This window comes from Trachymyrmex cornetzi, unplaced genomic scaffold (genome assembly GCF_001594075.2).
Source record: "Trachymyrmex cornetzi isolate Tcor2-1 unplaced genomic scaffold, Tcor1.1 scaffold363, whole genome shotgun sequence".
Classification (NCBI taxonomy): domain Eukaryota; kingdom Metazoa; phylum Arthropoda; class Insecta; order Hymenoptera; family Formicidae; genus Trachymyrmex; species Trachymyrmex cornetzi.
In genome coordinates, this window is record NW_017298354.1 from 16,518 (window position 1) to 32,982 (window position 16,465).

At 31.6% G+C, this 16,465-nt stretch overlaps 1 protein-coding gene across 4 annotated transcripts in view; it reads right to left on the reverse strand.

The window, feature by feature from the left end:
* SCaMC (Short Calcium-binding Mitochondrial Carrier) overlaps positions 1 to 16,046 on the reverse strand; it is a 28,410-nt gene extending 12,364 nt beyond the window's left edge. For 2 of the 4 annotated variants that reach the window (XM_018511262.1, XM_018511261.1), the window contains exons 1-7: positions 15,726 to 16,046; positions 12,101 to 12,227; positions 11,759 to 11,846; positions 10,783 to 10,894; positions 2,349 to 2,507; positions 1,744 to 2,004; positions 1,301 to 1,468 (exon numbers count right to left, since the gene is read on the reverse strand). In XM_018511262.1, coding sequence (XP_018366764.1) covers positions 1,301 to 1,468; positions 1,744 to 2,004; positions 2,349 to 2,507; positions 10,783 to 10,894; positions 11,759 to 11,846; positions 12,101 to 12,227; positions 15,726 to 15,947 — 1,137 coding nt within the window. In that variant the 5' untranslated portion in view covers positions 15,948 to 16,046. Of the gene's footprint in view, positions 1 to 1,300; positions 1,469 to 1,743; positions 2,005 to 2,348; positions 2,508 to 6,348; positions 7,512 to 10,782; positions 10,895 to 11,758; positions 11,847 to 12,100; positions 12,228 to 15,725 lie in introns of those variants that run through there. The other 2 variants (XM_018511264.1, XM_018511263.1) reach the window with 2 other exon arrangements.
* Between the last annotated feature and the right edge of the window lie 419 nt (positions 16,047 to 16,465).

The following is a 16,465-nucleotide window of genomic DNA, read 5'->3' on the forward strand; positions in this document are numbered from 1 at the left end:
AATTCCATCATAACAGCAACATGATGGCATCTTAAATTCATGTCAAATGAATTCAAGATGACATCATGTTGCTATCAATCATAGCAACAGATGACAAACTAGGAACAAGGTGCTGCCTCATTATGTGTCAAATGTTTTCCTCGTTTGAATTCTAAATTTGACAATGGTAAAGTTGATAGCAACTTGAGGGCATCACTTCGTTATACATACAGCATATGTAACATTCAGTATTCGGCACATTTTGCTGTCATGATGTTGTAAACCTGCTGTTAGCTGCGGATAGCATACTGATGATAACAGGTTACCTTCAAATTGCCGTCGTTAGAATTAGAATTCTATATTCGTGACAAATGATGTCTCACCTTATTCCGAGTTTATCGAAATTAGTTGCTCCAACGATTTTCGAAAATATATCAGCAAATTCGCTGCATTTGGCTATCTGGGTTAAAACAAAAGACATTAGAACAAGGTGTGAGTCATTTGTCTATGGTATGACATCACGTAAATTCAACATGTGTTGCTGCTTGTCGTGTATTTGCTGTCAACGATTTATCGCTGTACATAAAAAGCAACATGATAGCAAGTTACCAACAACACGTACCTAGTCATAAATTTCAGTAAAAATGATTGAATTTTACAGGAAACAACACCATCTAGCGGCAGTCTTATAAATTTATAATATTATGATGTTAAGAAATTGTTTACAAGGTACAAGAAACTTCAACAATATTCAGCAAATATTCTGCAACATGTGTAAAACGTTAGATATTATACGTACTATCAGTTTGCCGTTATGTTACCGATATGACTGTATGTGAAATTCGAGTTCATCGCTTGCCTTAATTTTGCTATCGATATAATGCGTTATTAATCTTCAATGTTTGCTCTTGAAATTCATAAACTGATTGTTTTTTTCCTGTTACCGTCATGTTTCTTCTACGTTACCGAAAATGAATGAAAAATCAAAAAGTTTTTCATAAATGGAAGTCATTTTATTGACAACAAAATGAGCAACAATTACTCTCCGTTTGCTCTGAATCTGCTGACACGAAATGTTTCAAATCTGCCCAAGTGTTATTAAATACGTATGATTATACATTACGGTTTTAGCAAATACACAACAACTAGTGGAAAACTCGCGCTCAGTATTAAATTGCATGATTTTGCAAAACATACTTGGCTATAAGGAATTTTAGTTTCAGTAGCAGTTTCAGTAGCAGAAACCCATCTTTTCCTCTAATTGTATCTAAGTTATGAAATAAAAAAAATAATGTAAAGCTTCTTTTCGATAATGACTTACTTCGTAAACGGCTAAATCGATGCCGGCATATGGCAGTATTCCTATCAAATTAGGTATGTAGCCTCTGTAGAAGGATTTCAAACCACCCTGTCTATATATTTTCTTGGCTGCGTCAACCATGCCATCAAATTCCCCCGTTTTTCGCAATGCGAGCCTTGTCTTCAACACCTGCAAGTTTATTTATACTTTTACTCACATATATATCTGTACTTTATTCTACGCTACACAAATAATTTCTCATTATATATAACCCAATGTTTATTAAAGAACAGATTGAAAGCACCTTATTAATCATTATTTGGTAACAATTAAAAAAAAATTTCTGTGCGTATTATTTACATTAAAACATAACGATAAGAAGTATAATATAAAAAAATTCATGTATCAATCTGATATTATGTAATAATCCAATAAGGAAGTATAAATCACAAGGTAAATCGTACCTCGAGGGGATAGATGGCTGATTGACTGATACCACCAGCCATAGAGCCGGCACAAAATCGCTCGTAGAGTCCGAGTTCGCGCGCCTCATTATCCGCCTTGATGGCCCGCTTCACTTGCTCGTACGCCATAAACTTGAGCGCTGTCTCCGGGCCAATCTTGAGCACGTTAATGCCATTACCGCGCCATAGGCTGCTAATGCCACCCTCGCGCAACATGTACCTGAAGCAACTCATGATATTGCAGTGTCGTGTGCCGTGGACCTGCAAGGACGATTGGACGATTCTCTCATCGTATTAAAACAAACTAGACAAAACTCGCTCGCTCGACATGTCATCATAAGCGAATCGTTTCGTAAAATGCGTAAGAATAATGTGATTTTGGAAATTTCATTATTTAATCTATATGCTGTAGATTACATTATATATACATATGTGTAAAACCTGTTTCTAATATCTAGATTACGTTATGTTTTTGTAAATTATACGTATATAATGTAATAAAAAAAAAAAAAAATATATATATATATATATAAGTAAATTTACTAATAATAAATTTACAACTTTCTGAATCTCCTAAGTTGAAGGAAAATCATGCAAATGCTTACTTGTAGATAGACCTTGATACGATCTAGGGGCGCAGTGCAAGTACGTGATACGGCACCTGCTATTCCGCCAGATACTAAATGTCGCCACCACATTCCGGACACCATCTCACCCTTCGTGAACTCTTCGGGGACGCCGATGTCCTCTCCGATATCCATATACTGTAAATAAAAAAGAAGTTACAGTACAGATTAGTATATAGAATTTCATCAACTGTCTACTTTTTTATTTCACTAAGGAGTCAATCAATGTAACTTCTGATAGAGGCTCAAGTAACATTATCACATCTCTATGAGTATATTATCACACATATAAATGACACATTATCACATATATGTCAAATATAAAGTGACGTTATGGTACATACATTCATGTAAAGGAGAAAATTAAAAGAGTCAATTGTTCAAAAAAGTGTAAATAAAATAAGTGTTTTTTTTTTTTGGATTTCGACTTTCTAGATGAGATAAAATTACTAAAAATTTTGTAGGTAACATCTCGAAAATTGAGTATGAACATAGTACATTTATCCAAGTATCAACATTCTTGTCCCATTTTTAAAGTGTTCCCCAAACCACAAACTTTTTAATAAGCTTATCGTATCCAAGAGATCAAAAGAAGATCAAAACACTTTTTTTTTTACTTATACACCTTTTTGGGCAAAAATCAGTCTTTTTTTAGAGAATGTTAAAAAAGGGCTCAAAAAGAGATGTCAGTAAAAGAAAGTGTGTTTTTGAATATTTTGACTTTCTGGATACAATAAAATTATTAAAAAGTTCATGACGTTTAGGGAATGTCTCGAAAATTGGGCAAAAACAAACACTCAATTTGTTAAGTGTTCCTCAAACGGTACGATTTTTAAAATAATTTTATCATATATGCAGAAGGTCAAAACCTAAAAAAAAAAAAACATTTTTTACATACTTATACTTTTTTGAAAAAAATCGGCACTTTTTTTAATATCCTTTATTCGATGAATAAATTTTGTTTCACATTTTGCGAAATAAAAACTTAATTCTACATAAATTTGTCAGCTTATACTAATGAAAATACTAATAAAAATTAAAAAGTACATTAATAAAATATTCATAAAAAACAAGCCTTTCTCCCAGAATTAATATTAGTTGTCCTTAATAATGAACCGTAAATAGTATTTAATTAATATAATTATATAAATATATGTATATTTAATCTACATTTAATCTGTCCAACGATTATTTATGATAATAATTTAAGAGTACACAGTTATTTGTAAATTTGTTGTCAAAAATATTTGCGTCATTTTCATTTATAAATTTATTATCCTTTATATCAATTGGGAATTCATAGAATTTCTATTTTTATAAATATTTTTTTTATCTGTTTTCGAGCAATTATGGCTACCCGCTGATATTTACTGCTAAGGTCTGTTGCTGAACTAGAACTTTTGGAACTTAAAGTAAAATAGGTATGTATTTGATATTTTTGTCGAAAGCGAGAAAGAGAGTTCTAGTACAGTCTAGTGTAAGAACAAACCACTAGTATGTTGAAAATTTACAGTGCACGTAACGTACATATGTTATACATTTTCGGTATTGATAGTGAATATCAAAACTTCTCTTTATCTGATCCTTAATCCAAACATCGATCGACTAGATGATAAGATTATTGTCGATTATCTTTTTCTTAAACCCTCACACACGCGTACATACCGTATATATATACATATATATGAATCGCTTGGATTGCTTATCGTAGCAGAGGTAAAGTTATTATACTGCTGCGTTTCGACGAAGGTAATCAGATCCCCCCCCGTGTACAATGGCACTATTGCGTTACAAACATTCTTTTACAAAACTAATGCGTGTTGTAATTCAAAGCCTAGTGTATCGGACCCGCGACTCGACCTTTGTAATAAAAACCATTAATTTAATAATCTTCAAAATGTATTTTTATCTTTATATAAAGATTTCACCAGACATACTTTTAACCTTTTATTCAATTGTTTACCATCTTTCATTTGATTTATAAAATAATATAATTATTTTTATGCAAATATTCAGTATCATTTAAACATTTTATAAGAACAATATTAAAAAACATTATAACTGCTTATGTTACATAACTGCATATTGTACAAATAATAAAATATTTATATTTCTCTCTTCTTTTCCCATCATATAAATTTACAAGCATGAAAATCGAGATCGTTACAGCAGTGCATATATTAACATTATAAATGTTACGTCACATTTATTTTCGAAAACAAAACTTGGATTCTATTATAGTGTAATTTTGTCTTTTTATATTCTCTCTTTAATTAATATTTATTTATTATAATATGCAACTAATAGACAGAATATTTTAAAATAAGTAGTCATTTTTTTATTTAAACGGAAACAGATAAAGAATATATAGATAAAGCGCTTTTATAAGTCATAGTTAAAGCTCGCATTATAGAGTTCAATTTAAGCTATTGCATTTGAAGTTTTGTTTGTTTGGTCTACCTCCTTTAACTAATCTCGCAGTCATAACCTGTGACGTAATAATTTTGCGAAATCACGATCGGGCCTGTTACTCGCAGGAAGACGATGAAACATTATTGAAGTATTCTCGGTACAATAATACGTGATATCGTAATTTAGTAAAATATTCCAAGTAAAGTGATACTCGCGAATCGTCGAACGATAAAGTCCACTGCGAACTAAAAAGATTCCCCAGCATTTCTTGGCCCGACTGGGCGACGAGCCAGCCAGTCTACAGATACAATATTCTAGGCCTGTTCCTTCTGAAGCTACAATTTTCTCAAAATAAAGCTGATGTATCGTTTTATAAGTAAAATTAGAAGAATAGAACCAATTTAAATGGCAGAAAATGGATTAAGATAATAAAATCTAATATTGGCTCTAATAACAGTATTAGGGCCATGGCACACGGAAAAACTTGTGCAATAAGACATAAGCAGTGAGGCAGTATTGGAATTTATTTGCAACTTTTAGCCAATTTTCAGCTTGGTTCCCGCCCCTTACCTCACTAACCCGTCAACGGCAGTTTAAATGCCGATCGGCATTAGAAATCTAAATAGATTTCAACCATTTCGCTTACGTACTCTACGTACTTATTACAGCTACAAGTGATTGAGCGATCAATATCGAATTAACATCGATTTGACGTCGAGTGTTGTTGAATCAACATTGATTTGACGTAGATCGATCAATCATTTCTGGCTGGATCGGAATACCAAATGGAAAAGGTTACTCTCGACGTGTCTACAGCCTCTACTGCTACTGTTCATTGGGGTAGCACCCAGTTGGACACGGCTCAATTGGACACGAGCCACTCACAGCGCTTGAGACTACAAAGCTCCTAAGCACCGGTCGCTGTGATTGGTGGTGCCCAATCGAGCCGTGGTCAATCGGGATCACCCCGTTCATTGTAGACGACGCTTTACAATTACTATGACGGAAAGTAAAGAAGTTAACATGTTGGATTTGCTACTGCTTACATTATAGTCTTACGGTTTCTACTGAATTGGCCAATTCACTTAGATAGCTTTTATTTTAAGTTTTTTTTTGTCTATCATGGTCCTGATACAGAAAAAAGTGCGAAAAACAGTATTAACAAAATAAAATGGAAGTTATAAGAACAGATCAATAAATAAAAATTAAGTAGATGAAAAGTAAACTGTATCGCTATATATATCTATCGGTATCTACAATTTAATTAAGTAAAAATAATGGATAATAGGTGTATCATATTTAACTGCATGCATACTTGACGAGTTTTCAACTTTGAGATATATATATATATAAAATGTATACACGAAAATATAGTTGAATACATGTAAAAGCTCAAGAGACGAATTCTCGAGATTCACATTCCAGAATTACTTTCGCTTTCTAACGCTGTCCTTGCATCGCACACCTGACGCTTTCTTTTTCCATTCGGAACAGATATACCTTAATAAACTTGGACCTCAATTGGCTGCCTGATCGGTAATAATCCCTTGCCGCTTCACTTACTCACCCGTTGTAAGAGTTCATGATAGCGCTGCAAAAATTCTTCGCGTACTTGACACGCGGACAAGGTGCTATCGTGCTGGAGAAATCTCCGTTTCTTCAGGACATACATGTTGCGATCAATCAAATGTAATCGCGAATCATGTGGTCGCGCACAAGCTCGTCGCATGAAGTCGGCCGCACTGCTCGCTCTCACTTTGAAGTAACTTTTTCCTATATTTCTCTTTCCTTTTATCTTCTCTTTAGCTCTTTCGAGATACTTCTCTTCCTTTCAGTTTGTTCTATTCTTCTCCCCTTCGCTTCCAATTATTTCCACTTATTTCCCTTTTTTTCTCTTGTTTTTCTTGTTTCATCCAATACGTCTCGATATTTCTCTAAAAAAGAAATCTTCCGTTTTATTTTATTATATCATTCAATTGTATCTTTCACTTCGTTTTACATGTAACTTTTTTCGCATCATTCAATTTCCTTTCAGCTTTTATAACATTTAACTATATATGTATACTCATTGATATGTTTTTGAGTTACGTGGCTTTAAAAATCACACTTCGTGAAGTCAGCTGTGCTTACATGTCGTGTCTCACTGCACTTTCGCGACTTTCGAACTTTCTATCTCAGCGAGGTGTCCGCGTTGATTTGGATTGCGCAAATTCTCGAGAATTCTCCTTCTCGGTCTCCTCAGTATCTTTAGATCCATAGAAATTACTCGAGATAATCTGCCTGTCTAAAAACGACAATAACCGATCGTGTGACTAAACGATAATTGGAAGAAATTCCACGATGAGTTGCACGTGGTAGAGTGTATCGCTCAGGTGAGATGTTCTTGAACGTGAGAGAGCGAGAGGGAGAGATAAAGAAGAGAGGAAACGAGCTACGAACCGGTGATTCGACCGCTCGGAGTCCGGTTGCGAGACTGACAAAACGAATGAACACGAGGAAGGAAAACCCTGGGATACGAAGATATCCCCTCTAAAGCGTGTAACGTCTCCTACTTCTCTGCTAGTCTGCCTTCCCCCCGCCTTCCCCCCCCTTTCTTCTTGTCATCATTCATTCTCAACGTCAGAGACACGCGTCATCGAGACAAATACCCCGTGCGATGACGATCAAAGTCGGCGACCGTTGCGTGCGCACAGTGCAAAGTTTACCTACAAGAATCCCGACAATAGAATAAATATATTAAGTTTAAATTGCATTTTACATTTTGATTCTTTGTATCTATGCATAGTAAATATATAATATTAATTGTATAATTGTCATATAAAACATAAATTGATTAAGATTGTACAGTTGTATATACTTACATAATACACAGACGTTATTGATTATTATATTCTTATTAATGTTGTTGCTGTTAATAATCATTATTAATTGGTAATAATCATAATCATTATTAATCGGTTTTACTCCTCTATTATATATTATTCAGCAATTATTATTGATATACTACGCTATTTTCTAATATTATATTACTAATTTTTACTATCATTATTAATAATAAAATTATGTATCAGTACTCAAATACTTAATACATAATATAATACATATTTCATTATCAGCACTAAATATTAATAATATTAAATATTATTAATAATAATTAGATCTGCGCATTAGCGTATGAAATTTATAAAAATATCTATAAACGTTTATCTAGAAATTATAACAATTTCTAATATTTACATCTATGTGTGAACAATATGAAAATAAAATATATTTGCAGAGCCGTAAAATACATCTTACGATTTGAAGTTGGACAATGTTGACGTGGCGTGAAAAACAGCTGATGAAACATTGGACAGAGAATTTCGTAAGATAAATTTATTGAAAATTCGACTTTCATAAAATCCAGCAAAAAATTTTGAGATATATTTCGTGAAACGTCAGTGCTTATTAAAGTTGAAAATCTTGAGTATGTATATAAATATATGTATATACATTATACATATATGATACAGCATGAAATCATATATAGGGTGTCTCAGAATTTAACGGATTGAATCTTTTAAAAATAGTAATTATAATGTGAATATACATACGAAATGAACACATTCGACCTTTTCACACACACGAAATATACACTTTTATATTTTTGTACACTGGAAAATTCGTTGTTTCGCTTCAATATTTGTTTATAACTTTGTAATACATTTCTAACCAAATTCCATATACAATATCTTTTCCTTATTTCCACTGTAGAATATGCTCCTGCAATTTGTCCGTTAAATCCTAATACACCCTATATATAGCAAAATAAGAGACGAAATAAATTATCCATTATATGTTCGAATATATACAGTGTCCCATTTTAATTGCCCCAAGCAAATATCTCGAAAAATATGTAAGATATGGAAAAACGTTTCAGACAAAAGTTTTAAGATTCAAAAGGGACATAAAAGAATATCATTGGTTTGACTTTGGATGACGTCGTTAAGATCGGGTCAAGGTCACTTTGAATTTTTAAATGAAATCCCCCTTTTTCATTACATATTCTCGCAGCTTATTTCGGGAGCTTTTCAAAGCATAATAATATTTGTTTTCAATATTAAATATTAAATCTGATAGTGTATATGTGAGAACACAATCAATAGGGAATCCTGCTGATTTAGTCCTGCTAGCTTTATAGAACTAATAGAGAATAAATGCCTTTAACGGTTCAGCTTGATCTTAATAAGTGCTTATATAATTCTATGTGAATTTATGTACTACGTATGTAATCCTTTAAACTACGCGCCGAAATGATTTTTCGGTCTTGAAACGCAAACTCTACTAAACTACCGCAGTAATATCACGAGTTAAATTGACTAGCAATTTAACAATTCGATGCTCTTACGCATCTTACAACTTGTTACATCTTAATAGTGCTGAATGACATATTATCTGTAAATAATTCTTATTGCAAAAAATATTACCTCGATTGGAAATCGAACCCGGATATGTAGCATTTCGTGCGAGCATCCAGATCATCGAGATTGTGTAACAATTACTTTTTTCCTCTTTTAGATTCGAAAATCCTTTTCCAGAATCAAAATATACGTGTTTGTGAAGTGGAATTTATGCCGAGAACGTAAAAAAAAATTCAAAATTGATATTTTTACCATTTCTTAGTCCAATATGGCGCTCTAGAGCTATCATATCGTGACAACATTTGCTTCGTATAATAGCTGTTCAATGTGTACTTACGAAATAGTAGTCTACAGACTAGTAGGTTGCACGAAGTTACAACGTGGAGTTCTTAGAATTAAACTTAGACATCTAATTAAAACGTTATTGTTATAAAATTTATGTGTACGTGTGGCACGCGTGAGTGAGATATTGGTAGTAGTAATATGTCAATGATACATAAATGATCTGTGTGTCAAGTCCTACTTACGCTATGACTAATCGTCTTTAAGACCCCCTTAGTATTTTTCAAGTTATAAGGCTTGAAAGTTTACACAGTATCGCTGACATAACATTACTCAAGGTATCCGACTAATGACTAAATGACCTCTTGAATGTTGTTCAGGATCATGATCTATATTTTTCAAGATCAAGGCCATTGGAAGATTCTCTTATTTTCATTTTTATGTAAAAATCTATTTTTAGTGCAAAAATAAAAATAAAAGGAACAATTACCTCCAATGATCTTAATCTTGACAAATGTTATCTAGGTTATGATTTTAAACAACATTCAAGAAGTTTTAGCCGTCGGTCAGTCACCTTTGGTAGTGCTAATGTTAGCGGTACTGTAACTTTCAAGTCTTAGAACTCAAAAAGTACTTAACGAAAAAATATTTTATTATGATATTTTAAAAAACTCAAGATAAGATGAGAATATATAAAAATAGAGGATTCCATTTTGAAAATTCAAAGTAATCTTGACCTGACCTTGGCGACGCAACTCAAGATCAAACCAATGGTACCCTCTTATGTCCGCCTTCAAACCTTACAACTGTTGTCTGAAACGTTTTTTCGTATCTTCCGTATTTTTCAAGATATTTGCCTGGAGCAATTAAAATGGGACATGTGCGTGCGTGCGTGTGTGTGTTGTACGTTAGCTATTTAATAAATATTACGGGCCAAATATTCACAAGTACCCGTATATTTCCGTAAATATTCAAGTAATACTGGAATACATAATATAAGTGATACAACATTCGAATAATACATGCATCTGATATTACTAACTATGACTAGAATTAATTAAATTTATTTATATTTTTATCATTATCAGAATTAATTAAATTTATTTATATCTTTATCATTGTTATATTTTACGCAAATCAGTACTAGCGCTGACTCCTAATAGCTTCGATTTTATATTTATCTTATTCTATGAATTATAAAGGAGTCCCTAAAATAGTTATTTCTTAAAATAATTATTTCTATTATTTATTGTTACTAATTGTAATGTTATACATTTTTTATTAATCTAAAAAAATTGAACTATATATGAAATACTCACCGTGGTATGATGCCAGTATTCTATAATATCGAGCAAGGTAGTACTTGGTGCATAGAGAAGAAAGTCCCGCCATTCGTTGAAACTAATGTTAAGACTTCCATCTTGATCCATACTATGCAGATATATATATATATATATAATTATTTATTGGGTTAATCTTAGTCTCTGCATCGCAATGAAACTTTATATTATATATTATAAATTATCTTGAATGTAAATTTAAAGTATTTAAATAAAAAGTTCAGATTTTTTTCATTATCTCTTAATATTTTCATTAGAACACACATCTACTTATTGAAATAACTTTTTATCCACATGTAAAAAATCGCCGCTAAATTTCTTCTACTGCTTTTAAAAGAGCAATATAAAACAATTTTTAATTTTTTCATAACTTTTTGAATGTTTTGAAATAGATTCAATACATTCTTAAATAAAATTCTTATATTAACATTTCATAAACACATTTCATAAGCACATTGTAGAATGCGTATGTATGATAGCTTCAAAAATATTATTTAATAACGAGTTTTCAGTATATATTTGATGTTTTAAAATCTTTATGATAAATACAATAACATAGTTTACTTAACAATTTATTTAATTATGTTTAATCAATAATTAATATGTACATTTCAGTATTTTAAATAATTTCAAAAAATTGATAATTTATTTCCAGATTCCGAGGTTCCAGCTTCTACATTTAAACCCTGGCTGAAGTGATTTTTTCGTATGTAAATAAATGTTTTTAAAATGTTTTTAGCAACGTTATTAAATTAATGATTAATGTAATTTGTGATATTATTTACAGCTCAGTTTATGATTGTGTTCAAGTCCGACAAACTGAATCGATACGCAGTTTAAAGAAAAATACATTAAAAAATTTTACATTGAACATTATCAAGCACCAAGATTTGTTCCAAGTGAAAATGAGAGAGATTTTTTTCTATTACTTAATAATTTATTAATAAAGCTTTACCGTTGTAATAATTTTGTTGCTTCCTCCTGCGTCATTTCTATTCCCAGCTCCTTGAAAGCCCTTATCAATTCTTCTAAATCTATCTTTCCTGCGAATGGTATATAAAGTATGTTTAAGTCTCTACATTGTTTTATATGTTAAATAACAAATAAATATAATGATAAATTACATGATGGATAAATTACAATGTATTAAATACATTATTAGATTTTATTTTAAAAAAAAAAGTATATTTTGCAATCTTAAATTTTGATTCGGAGAATGTTTTTAATCTCAAATTTATAAATTTTTTTTTAATTAATTAATTGTAATTAAAACTGTAATACTAAAATGTATGCTTACCATCTTTATTTTTATCAAGATGGGAGAATTGCAATCGCAAATTTTTCTCATGTTCGCGAACATAGTGTAGAAATTCAGCTAAGCTTATATCGCCACTTTTAGTACGGTCCGATCTGGCCAGAAATTTCTATAAAATCGAAAGAATTATTCTTCAGATATATGCAAACATTTACATTAATTTAACATAAAAGGTACTGATTAAAAAATTCAATTTATATATTGTAAGATATTCCAGAGAACATTATGACATCTTGAAAATATCTGAGAAATATATGTTTTAAAGTTTATATAATTATTTTTAGCAAGTAAAAGATTTATATACAGGATGAGTCTGATAAAAAGGTGACCACATTCTTTACAAAAACGGTTAGAGATAGGGGGAAGAGGGAAGACACCCATCATAAAAATTATAGAATAATTAGTACAGGGATATACTTTAATCATTTTGATTAATTCTTAAATATACTTCGCTTTTTTTACTCTACCAATAGTTTTTTTTTTAATAGGAAGGGGTACTTTTTAGTCATTTCATTGAAGTACTCAATGAGCTGAACATCTTTGTATTAGAATATTTTTTTCGAAAATTCAGAAACTAAACTATTTTTAGAAACTAAACTAAAAAAAGTCAGACTATATTGAAACAAATTTTTCTATTATTATAATAAATGTTCAAAATGTTCACTATGTTGATCTAAATCTAAGCCTGCAGTCAGTATCTGTGGAAAGCTTGCTTGGATTTCTTCTAACTCTTAAATCGTTATTTCGCGAAAAATTTTTTATTCTTTCTATTATATTTCAGGAAGTAGAAAGTTGAAAGTAATTACTCTCCTTCCTTCATGATTGAAAGTTAGAAGCTTTCCATGAAGATTATGAACATGTTTCGATCAATATAGTAAACATTTTAAACATTTATTGCAACAATAAAATTTGTTTCAAACTTATAGTCTAATAGCGAATTCGGTTGGACACACTAGTGTATATTAAAGCTGTTGTACACTCATTTAAATCGTGTAGAAAATTCAAATATTTCGAATTATAAAATACAGATCCTACTTAACAGCAGAATAAAATGTATTGGGGATTTCATAATTTAATCCGTTTCTGTATTTATATTAAACATACATTTTTCATCAATTTGTGTACGATGGCTGTAATGTTTACCAAGGCGCATTGCAAGTGCATCCAATCGAATTTGCTATAATTTCTTTTAGCTTATAATTCCTAAAAATATTTGAATTTTTTTAAAAATACTGTAATATAAAGATATTCAGCTCATTAAGTTACTACGATAAAGTGATCCAAAATTACTCCATCCCATTAAAAACATTTTTTTTACTGGCAAAGAAAGGATATTTAAGGTTATTTATATATATATATATATAAGACCGAACTGACATTACCTTATCCACCCAAAAAAACCTTGAGGCTTACTTAAAAAAAATCCAAAATTTATAGATTTTTTAGGTTTTATTGGAATTATAGAAAAATAAATTTTTAATCGGAAACAAATAAAAGGAATATATTTATAAATATTTAATAAATATATGTATACTGACTAATTGAACTGATAATTTAATCAGTATTTTGTTTAATATCCAAATAAATGTTAATATATAATTCATAATGTGTTTATAGTGTCATTATTTCTTCCTTTGTATCATTATAAAAGTTTTTGTAACAATATATCTGAAATTCGTCATTAATATTTTTACAAAAATATTCTCATATAATTAATTTTATTGGAATATATAACTAAATAATAATAAATACAACGTAAATTAAATTATACCCTACTTATCTTACAATTTTGATGAATATGTATTTTCCCCCTATTTCTAATTATTTTTGAGGAAAACATAGTAAACTTTTTATCAGACACCCTGCTTGTATGTATATATGTTATTAATAATGTAAGATATTTCGTAATTTATATAATAAAATGCATTCATGTAATATAAAATAGAACTTTATTACTTTTCAGCTTACAACTGCCAAGAGACTTAGTTTACAATAAATACTTTAATCACACTTATCCTGCCACGCTGCAAAAGACCTGATACTATTTGATACTATTTGACTCTACATTTCTTATTCGCAGCATATACCTTATTCCTAACTTTCTACTCATTCCTAAGTATCTGCGCTACTTTATCCTTATCACAGCTCAATATATCACAGTACAAATTCCTCTATTTATCCTATTATATATATATATATATATAAACAATGTGATATAAAATATTCTTTTTATATAAATATTTTTTCGTTTTCAAATACTAAATTAATGAAAATTCAAAGACTCGCAATTCCTCTAAAATTTTAAGTTTCAAAATTTCACTGCAGAAATCTAAATCAGAAAAATCGATAAAATATCAAACGCATAAAATAAGTAAGAAGGTTCCATTATCTAAAATTTATACCAGAAATTTTCTTAAATTCCAAGAATAGCAATTCCAAGATTTGGAGATTTTACAAATCGCTAAATTGAAAAAAATCTTGAAACTCGACAAAGAGAGAATGTTAAGAGAATATAATCGATAAGAGGGTTGCTGTACCTACGATTCCAAAAATTGCAATTTTTGGAATCGTATATCGATGTCGTGAATTCGGGATTTTAAATTGTAAAAATCAAGAGTTTCAAAAGAGTATAATCAGATTTAGATATAATGTGCCTAACCCTAAAAAACGCTTTTACCCAGAAGATAGTTACTTTCCATTTACAATGATTCTCAGACAATTTTTGTAACAATTCATAACTCAGTTAAATGCGCGTTCCTTTTGCATTCTTACAAGTGAGATTCAACTGAGTTTTTACCTACAATCTGCACAAGATCGAAACCGAGTCTCGTAAACCTACTTTAAAAGTGAGGTTATAAACTTACGGTGTTGTCAGTTGTCATGTGATAATAAGTTTTTATCAAAGCAAGCAAGTAGTGACATCATTATACTGAATATGAAATACTCGGCTTACTTCAGACTCATCTCAGTTTTCATTTTCGTTTAAATGGAAAGCAACTAATGATGTCTACTATACCTGTAAATATAGACCTTTAAATCTATTCATTTTAAATGCTCTTTCTACACTCTGCTAATAAATGTTCTTCCAATTCTTCAAAATGTTTTCTTTCATTTTTCCTATATTTTTTATGTTTCATAAATACAAGAAAATAAATTAACTCTAGAGATAATTTAAAAAATTGAATATCCCTTTTCTTTAATACTAATCATTTCTTTGTTAGTAATCCAATAAACTCAAATCTAATTTTATTTGTGCTCCAGTCCTTTTCTCTGTCTTCCTTTGGCACATATATATACTCCATTCTATGTGCAAAAAACAATATACATATATAATTAACTAGAGATTCAAATCCTCATCTCCATAACAATCAATGAAAACAGTATTGAATTTTGTTAAACAAAAAAATAATATATAAAAGAATATACATTTTAATGGAATACATTTCAAACACCTCTATAAGAGTTGACAAGTGCAAAAACTATCATAGCAGAGATGTCACAAGTGATATCCAATCACAGTATCGTTTAAAAGAATCCAGAAGCTTATTTCCTCGATATTGGTGAAGTGAGCGAGGATAGAAATGATGAATATGGGTTTAATAAATACCTGGGCATACTGAGTGTGCACGCCGGCATCGCGCAGCGCCTGCGACAGATCGTGAACGTCAATACGACCGTTGCCATCGAGGTCGAGGCGCTGGAACAAACTCTCCAGCCGTTCCTCGTCCTGAGCCGGCAGCTCGTGCAGATAGTGCGCCGGCGGCGGCTTGACGACCGCGCGCGCCGCCGGCGACGCGCTTATACGCGCACCGCCGCCGTTCCCCGGCATATGCAGGCGCGACGTTACCCTGCGCTACACTACGCGACACGACGCGAAAGCCAGATAAGACGAGACACCCACCCGATCAGTCCCTGATCGGCGGACCGCGAACGTCGCGGTACGAAGCAAAGCGAGCCGTGCTGCGGTAAAGCGTATACATGTATGTATATGTGCTGTGTTTGTGTGTGAGGGCGTTTTGTATGGTGTGTGTGTGTGTGTATCATGTATATACATATCAAGTATAGTATACGTGCTTCGATCATACCGCGACGCACGCAATACCGTCCGCACCGCTGATAGTGGATGCTGGTTGGCTAGAAAATGCGCGCGCACATATGCAGCAAGGCTCAGGGTGAATACCCATGCAGCGGAATAGCGTACGGGTGGAGTCCTATGAAGCGTAACCGCGTAACCAATCAATAATCAGTAAAACGCGGAACCACAACAGCGGATCGCTTCTGATTGGTTACGCGGTAAATACACCTCATGGGTATCCAGCCTAACGCGGAACGAGAGCGTAATGCTGG